The sequence below is a fragment of the Camelus ferus genome, chromosome 33 (genome assembly GCF_009834535.1).
Source record: "Camelus ferus isolate YT-003-E chromosome 33, BCGSAC_Cfer_1.0, whole genome shotgun sequence".
NCBI lineage: Eukaryota > Metazoa > Chordata > Mammalia > Artiodactyla > Camelidae > Camelus > Camelus ferus.
The window spans coordinates 6,592,412-6,601,006 of NC_045728.1; the positions used below are offsets into that span (position 1 = coordinate 6,592,412).

Sequence of the window (8,595 nt, forward strand, 5' to 3'; positions counted from 1 at the left end):
AAATAAAACTATTTTAGATCTAGCATTCAGTGGTACATGTAACAAAGTGGTCCAAGAAAGGTGAGCAGGGAAGAGGTAGATGGGGGCTGGGATATCTCTGTCACCCAGTCCTTCCAAAGTCCTAGCTTAATACCAGGTGGATGCTTCACTGCATCCATCTTAGCTTGGCTACCCCCTTGATAGAAGTTACAGCTCAAGGTACAGCTTTCAAGCATCCCATGTAGATCCCTATTCTGTACCAATATCATGTAAATTCTCCTCAGTTACCCATGTGAGTTTGCCATCTGTTTCCTGCCAAAACCATGATTTGGTGCCAGCCTTTATGAAAAGGCTATTTACAGAAGCGGGCAGGGTTAAAGAATTTTTTAAAAGTTGGGGCATCTAGGTTTTAGCAACAGGAAGAAACCATCATCACCCTAGGACTAAGAGGGCAAGGGAAGGAAAACATGTTACCGTAGCCTGGTTGAGAGGCAGAGCCATGGAAAAGAGGACACTCAACAGAAACCATCATGTAAAGACTGAGCCAGTGTCAGAACTGTGGCAGAAAGGTATTAGGAGGAATAAATACATCGATCTCAATCTGTGTTTGTGTTTGTGGGTGTGTGTTTGTGTGTGTGTGTGTGTGTGTTTCCTTCTCCAGTATCCATTGGCTAAACACAACCTGAAGCCAAACCCAACCAGCACTCGGATGATCAAGTCAATAGAGGTCTGCCTTCTGGGGTATAAAAAGGGCTGATTTGGAGAGCCAGACAGAAAATAACCAGCTAATCACTCCTCACTGTCAAGAACACTTTTCAAAGAGAGTAGATAGCTTTTTAAAACGTATTACAAAGAATATACCTTATTTTGGTAATAAGATTTTTTTAAAGATAGGGCAGAGAGCCCCAGTACACCACCACACACATGGCAAATTAGCTTAACAGGTCCAACTTGCCAGGGTTGTTAGCGGGCCAGCCTGCCTGAGCAGGTGACATACGGGCCTCAGAGCACAACCCATTGTGAGGAAGCACGGATTGTTTCTGAGGTTCTAGAATCCCCAGATGCTGTGGCTCAGCAGTGGGAGCTTCTGCTCACGTATGCTTCACGGCTCCTGGGTACCCCACACCAGGGGCCCCTCCTTCCCAAATTCCAGATGAAGATGTTTCTCTTACTAGTGAGTCTTTATCTGCTTGGATCTGCCAGAGGTGAGTCCTCTCTCTTGGCTCTTGGGGGACATTTAACAGGCCTCTTTAAGGTGCTTCAGCCCTTGAAGGAAGGCCAGTATCTTGGTTACTCAAACCAGTCTGACTCAGAATTAGGAACAGCTAAGCAAGTTCAGCTCTGAGAGCTGCAGAAGCAGCTGATTGCTCCCAGTTACAGCTTCACCATCAGAGACTGACTTGGCGCAGTATCATTCTTACTTCTTTCAGCCACTCAACATTTGTATCTGATGCTCTGTGGAACAAGAAGGTAGGTCTAGGGGTTCTGCAGGAGTCCAGTGTAGGTCTTTCCGAGTTAACTGAGTGTCAGGGATCCTTGTTTGATGTAGCAAGGAGAGAGACAAGGAGATGGGAATGGGTTAAGCCCAGAAAGTCACCGCTAAACACAGCACGGCTGTGGGACAGAGACCCGACCGGCTCGCCTTCATGGCTATGGTCCCTCTATCCCGTTCTCTATTTCCTCTTTCAGGATCCCTGTTCATGGTGGGCTGTGCTCCCCCAGCTCCTACAGAAGAAGTGAGAGGCCATGAGCTCTGAGCCGTCAGTTAAATGACAAATGTCTTCTGTGATGTTGGTTCTCAGATTTGGTCTTTTGCTTTCTTAGACTTTTAAAAGTTGACTCAGAAATGTAGATACATTCCTGCCAGACAGTGGTAGGTGCCAGCCACTTGGTGAAATAAACTATAAGAATGACTAAGAAATCAGTGTGCTTTCAAGCCTCCTTTTGGTATCAGAAATCTCTTTATACATCTCTTTATAAAATCTCTTTATAAAAACTTCTGAGATTTTTGATGAATCAGTCAAGCAGATAGTATTTCTGTAACAACTTTTTAAAATAAAAAACTCCTAAAAGCCTTAGCCAATCTTACCTTTCCTGTATCAACATATTCTAATCCCAGGCTTTCAGAGGGTTGTAAGGACTGTGATTATAAGGACTTCAGACCTAGAGTACTTTGGGGCCTTAGGCCTCAAAGAGCCTGGATTCCTCTCAATTTTTGTCTAGGATTAATAACTTAGTCATTATCGTCATTCACCACCCTCTTGTAGGTTATTCAGTCTAAATCAGTTACTCAGAGTCAATCAAATTGTTTGGTGCTACACTTAATAAAATGAAATTTATCTTAAGGAATATTTGTCTGACAGTCATTGATGAGATGGATTAAAGGTATAAGAGAGTGGTCAGAAGAGAACGATCAGCTATGAAATTTGTAATTCCAAGTGCAAGGTGGGGAAGAGGAAAGACTAAAATTAATCGAGCACTTAAGCAGTGGACTAGGTGCTTCACAACTTACCTTGCTGAATAATCACGACGACTCCATGACGCAGGTGTAAGTGGTATGTCACAAGGAATCTCAGTTCAAAGATACAGGAGCAAATGTTTTTATCTTAATAATCAATAGCAACTTGGCTTTGAGTCTCCAACCCACGTGGGCTGGGGACTGATTGTGGGAAAGAATGTGAACTTGCCAAATAAAGGTAGGTCTTCATCCCTTGTGATAATTTTTGTGCTTTCATTAGATACTTGTCATCTCCCATTTAAAATGTGTCTTATCCAAAGTGTAAAACCTTCCACTCTCAGTTTCAGCTAGAATTACTCCGTTATTGAAACAGCTTGCTTTCTCTCTCCCTCCGGTATCTCCATTCTTACCTTTCATCCATAGAGGAACTGGAGGGAGGCTAGTGGTGAAATTCTGATTACATGAATGATGATACATCGATGTCCTCATGCTGGCTTTGTCCGGGATGCACAAGTGCTTTTGGTGCTAGGTGAGTGGGCCCCTCTGTGCCCACTCAGTACACACAGATCCGCATAAATATTATGGATCTTAAAACTCTTCCCTTCAATCACAGAGGTGGTCTTTTGTGTGTTTCGTTAACACCTCTGTCCTCCATGGTCTCTCAGGTAATTGTTTGACTTCCTCCAACATCTGCAACATCTTCAAGTGCTTGATCTAGGTCCCCAGGAAGCCTAGGAATCCCACAACCTTACTCCATAGGAAAGTACTCTTTACCCTGACATCCTCTCTCACCTTCACTGTCTCTCCTTTTGTTACTTCTCCATCCCAGGATCATCAGGTCAACCTGATGAGCTTCCTGGCTCTCTGGATCATCAAGCTTCAGTTCAGCAACTTTCAGGTGATTACTTTTCACTTGCAAATCTTTCAGAATGTGAGGCTTTGTACAAGACTGCTTCAGGTGAGGACGCCTTTAGCGAGCATGCTGCAGTTGAACACGCTTCGGGTGAGCACACTGCCGTTGAACACGCTTCAGGTGAACAAGCTGCGGCTGAACACGCTTCGGGCGAGCACGCTTCAGGTGAACACGCTTCCAGTGAACAACCTTCAGGTGAACAGCCTTCAGTTGAAAAGCCTGCAGGTGAGCAGCCTTCAGGTCAACAGCCTTCGGGTGAACAGCCTTCAGGTGAACAGGTCGCAGGTGAGCAGTCATCAGGTGAAGAGCCTTCAGGCCTTCCACCGTCAAGCACAGTTTCAGGTGAGCCACACTTGGATGGGTGCCAGTTCCTGACTTCAGGTGGGAAGTAGGTAACACATCAAGAAAATCCATTTTAAGGAGCTTAGAAGAAATAATGGCTCAGATACTTCACAAACAGCTCCCCCAAAGACTCTTTACATTTATTTACAATAATACCAGGGGTCAGGATCCAAGTTTTGTGGGGCCCTGAAGGTTAAACAATTCAGGGGGCCCTCTTTAAGAAAAGGACACAAATGCAAAATGCCAGCGGACCCTCCAACTTCACTCTACGTAAGGAATTATGAATACAGATGCCCGTGGCTCCCCGGGAAGGGGCTCACGGAGGCCACCTCTGTAAGCTTCATGCGAAATCTGCCTCTGAACAAGCTATGCTCAAATGCTTTGCAAGCCCTGTAAAGAGATGTCTAGTCCTGGACTTGGTAGCTCTTTGTTTTTTCTTTGTTTGAATGTGGAAAGTAAATCATGGAGACACTTTTGTCGATTAGATCCGGAAATAAGTTCCCAGAACAACTTCAATTCTTTGGCTTTTACTGAAAAGCGGTTGTTCAAGGAAGGAAAACAAGATCCAAGTTTTCATGATTCAAGTTATTACCTACCAGACACAAACATTTCATGTTTCACCCACTGTGTAAGTAAGAGTGTCCCAGATTTCCAGGTGAGAGAAGTGAGGCCAACATCAACTGGCTAGAAAGTAGCAAACTTTGGGTTCAAACTTAGGTCCGACTTCAAAGCCCAGATTCCTTCCACTTTCTATTTCCTTAATTAGGGGACTGGCAGTGGAGACAGTAAGAGAAGCAATATGGAATCGTTTCAAAGAGTATGAATGCCCTTTGTGAAAAATCAACCTTGTTGAAGGTCAACTTGAGAATGGAGAATGACACAGACACTTTACAGGGTTTGCAACATTAGAGCATTCTAACAGAGCTTATTAATCAAATTTTACTACAAATGTTTGTGCTTTGTGGATAAGTGGGAGTGTACAGGGAGTATGGAAGGGAGTCAGTCACATGAGCTCTACTTGGCTCCTACTGAGTTAGACACCACAGAAGGGCATCTAATTATACATGTCCAGGAAGCCACGGGCATATGAATTAAGAGTCAGTATTAGAGAGATAAACGCGGGATTCATCAGCAATGAAAATCACAGACGAAGTAGTAAGAATGCAGGAGTTCTCTGGTACGGGAAAAAGAATATGTCTTTCAGACACAGACCCTTCACATCCCCAACAAGAACCAAGAAATGGAATGTACCCTCGCCACTTGTTGCCCATCATCCCTCCCCAGATGTGTGACCCAAGGCTACACACCTGGATCATAAGGTTATTTCATCAGGCTTATCTTAAATTTTCAGGCCCGGCATTAAATTGCCACACATGCTCTTTTATGAATGAGCAAGGAAAATGTCTTCGTGGAGAGGGAGTCTGCACTACTCAGAATTCCCAGCAGTGCATGTTAAAGAAGATCTTTGAAGGTATATGGGGACTTCACGAACCAATCTTTGCCAGAGAACACATCAGCCAGCTTGAGTACTGATGGGAGCAGTTAGGGTGGCGGGGGCCTGAGGAGGGACCAAGCTGTGATTCCTCAGAACCTTGGAGATTCATGAGAACCTCATCCTTTCGGGAATTAAGAGTAGAGTTCCAGCTACTTAGAGAAAGGTAGAGGCCCTTCCCAGCAGGTCTAAGATGTCTTAAAAGGAGGCAGGGAGATTGGCTGTCTCTTCCTATTAAAGAAAAGTGTGAGTTGCCCCTTGAGCTGTTGAGACATTGAATGTAAGCTCAGGAATGTTTCTATCTTATTCATAACTATGTACTCCTAGCACTTGGCACAATGTCCAACCCATGGTAGGCCTTTAGTAAATACTGAATAAATGAATGAACTAATAAACAATGGCCCACCAGTCTGCGTTCACAGGTTGCCAGATGTGTCTGAGTGTATTCCCACACCTCTCTACCCTTCACTCAATCCTCATCCCCCAAACAAGGAAGAGATCTTGGTTACTTCCACCTCGTGAACCACAATGCCTGACTTCCCTTGTGGTCTACCTGGCCTCTCACTAGACAGAGTGGGCAACTGATCTGAGGAAAGGCCCAGAAGATGCAGATGGAAGGGGAGGGAGAGAAAGAATATACAAGTTGGAGGACTTGGCCGTGCCTACATGGCAACTCTGGGGACCACGGATGGAGGCTAAGGCTAGAGGAGGAAGCTTTCTGCTCACTACACTGTCTCTGCTTCTTTCAGGTGGAAAACTTCAATTTATGGTTCAAGGGTGTGAGAACATGTGCCCATCTATGAACCTCTTCTCCCACGGAACCAGGATGCAAATTATATGCTGTCAGAACCAGTCTTTCTGCAACAAGATCTAGAAGACTGTGCCCTTGCTTCTTGCTCCATCACCCTACTGGTCTCAATTTATATTTAGTTTCTACTTCACTCAACAACTGATCACATCTTCCTCTGCCTGAGTGTTGGGCAAGATGCTCAAATATCTTCTCTCTCCTATGCCCTGCTACCCATTCTTCTATGCCCTCTGTCTTCCCTATTCCCTTACCCAACTCTTAGCATTCTTTTCTTTTTCAATAAATTCTGCATGACTAAAAAGATGCAGATACCAGACAGACGTCTTTTCCTGTCAGCAAGTGGCAAGGTCACCCTGAGCTTCTTTCCACTCCACACGCTAAAGTGGGTGCATTTTTTGTACCCTAATGTTCATAGCAGCACTATTTACAATAGCCAAGACATGAAAGCAACCTAAATGTCCATTGAGAGATGAATGGATAAAAATGTGGTATGTGTGTACACGTACACACACACACACACACACACACACACTGGAACATAACTTAGCCATAAAAAAGAATGAAATAATGCCATCTGCAGCAACATAGATGGACCTAGAGATTATCATATTAAGTGAAATAAGTCAGAGAATGACAAATATGTACCACTTATACGTGGAATCTAAAAAAATGGTACAAATGAACTTACTTACAGAACAGAAATGGACTCACAGACACAGAAAACAAATGTATGGTTACTAAAGAGTGGAGGAGATGTGAGGGATAAATTAGGAGTTCAGGATTAACATATTATACACTACTATATTTAAAATAAATAAACAACAATGACCGACTGTATAGCACAGGGAACTGTATTTAATATCTCATAATTACCTATAACAGAAAAGAATCTGAAAAAGAATAGATATATATAACTGAATCACTGTACACCAAAAAATAACACAAAATTATAAGTCAACTATACTTCCACTAAAAAAAAAAATATAAAGTGGGTGCATTTTTAAACTATTCCCTGTTCCTCAAAGTGAACCACCACACCACCCCTGCCCCACCCCAACCCCCAGTTGCCACAGGGGCAGAGACCAAAAAAAAAATGCAATAGGGGTTACCTTTTTAGGAGCTTAAAAACGATATCACAGGTCCTTTTCTCTGACCTCCAAACTTTCCATCCCTATAGAAACCACACACACTTCTACTTATTATGGTGTTCAACTCACCCCTTCTTTGGCTCTGGAGAGTCTTCAGTCAAGACTCTACCCTTAACATAATTATAACAATAAATTGACTCCTTTGATTTTACTTGCTATGTAAATATGTAGGTCATAATTATCACATCTTCTCACACATAATGTTACTGGTTCATCTCAGCAGAGAGGGGCAGGTGGAAATCCCACAGTCCCTCCTCTCACCTTGTATTGGTATTATGTTCTTCAAGGTATTTTCACATACATGGTTGCATCTGTTCCTCAGAAAGGAGCCCAGAAGAGTAGTCAGGAAAGATAGCATCATCCTTAGTTTATAAGTAAGAAAATGTGACATAAAAATGTTTTATATATTCATACTCTGTATTGTTCTGAACTTGTCAGGTTTACAGAGCTACAGGGAGCCATGGCCAGATTTCAAAACCAAATCTACATGATCTCAGTCTGTTTGCACCACACTATGACTATTAGCCAAAATGGTCCTTTCAAGACCAAAATCAAACCTCTCTCCTACACAAGCCCATTTCCTATTAGCCATTGCTCCCCCACACCTCTGCGTAAAAGCCCTTGAGATCAACTGGGGAGTCTTAACGGTGCCTTACCTTTAATTTTTATAAAATCTAATTTATCAATGTTTTATTTACAGGTAGGGCTTTTGATTTCATACATAAGAACTCAGAATCCCAGAATAATTCTCAACTTGAAATATAGTTTACTGGGGGGCAAGAAAGAAACAAAATTCTACTAACATTGTGGACACTTTTTTTTGAGGGAGGGGGATAAGTATTAGGGGGATAAATATATTAAATATAGCTAAATCTATTCACAATATATGTTGTGGAAATGAATTCAAATATGTTGTTGAAATTTAAGGGCAGAGGAGTTCTGGCTTCCAATAATAGTGGATTCGTTTGGTTGAACTAGCCCTACTTCAGATAACTATAAACTCTGAGCAAAAATTCAGAAACAACTATTTTAAAGTTTCTTGAAGGGAACTATATAGAAGTTTTTTCTATTTGTATTTGTATTTTGTATTTGTATATTTTATGTATATTTGCTGAATTGAATAGAAGTTGCTGAATTGAATACAGAATATGAAAACCACATCAAGGAAGATTTCTAGAGTTTTGACTCAAGAAACTGGGGAGCTAATGTAACATTTATTTAGATGGGGAATTTAGGGAGGAATAGGTTGGAGGACATGGATCAGAAGCTGGTTTTGGCCATAAGATGACTATTAGTCAAGGGGTAACGTCAGGGAGGCTGTGGCTATAAAAGCCTGGAACTCAGGGGAGAGGTCAAAGCCAGAGACAACTTTGATTCTGAGAATTACTGATGGCTGGCTGACAATTCTCAAGAACAAAATTTCTTTCATATTTGAGAATGCACTGGCTCAATTCT

The 8,595-nt window shown here is 42.4% G+C and overlaps 1 protein-coding gene across 3 annotated transcripts; it reads left to right on the forward strand.

Moving 5' to 3' along the window:
* Positions 1–1,132: 1,132 nt before the first annotated feature.
* Positions 1,133–6,390, forward strand: LOC102504957 (acrosomal protein SP-10). 3 transcript variants are annotated; one of them, XM_006174324.2, is made up of 5 exons: positions 1,133–1,184; positions 3,267–3,335; positions 3,396–3,692; positions 5,044–5,163; positions 5,934–6,390. In XM_006174324.2, the coding sequence occupies exons 1-5, from the start codon at positions 1,133–1,135 to the stop codon at positions 6,056–6,058; spliced, it is 663 nt and encodes a 220-aa protein (XP_006174386.1). In that variant the 3' UTR covers positions 6,059–6,390. The 3 variants fall into 3 exon arrangements, with proteins under 3 accessions (XP_006174386.1, XP_006174387.1, XP_006174385.1); XM_006174325.2 differs by having other exon boundaries at positions 3,471–3,692; XM_006174323.2 differs by having other exon boundaries at positions 3,267–3,692.
* The last annotated feature ends 2,205 nt before the right edge of the window (positions 6,391–8,595 follow it).

Excerpts from the sequence above, each read along its gene's own strand:
- LOC102504957 (XM_006174323.2), top strand. The coding sequence starts at position 1,133 with ATGAAGATGTTTCTCTTACTAGTGAGTCTTTATCTGCTTGGATCTGCC. Across the intron at positions 1,185-3,266 it reads TCTGCTTGGATCTGCCAGAG|GATCATCAGGTCAACCTGAT; the intron begins GTGAGTCCTCTC and ends TCTCCATCCCAG. Across the intron at positions 3,693-5,043 it reads ACCGTCAAGCACAGTTTCAG|GCCCGGCATTAAATTGCCAC; the intron begins GTGAGCCACACT and ends TTAAATTTTCAG.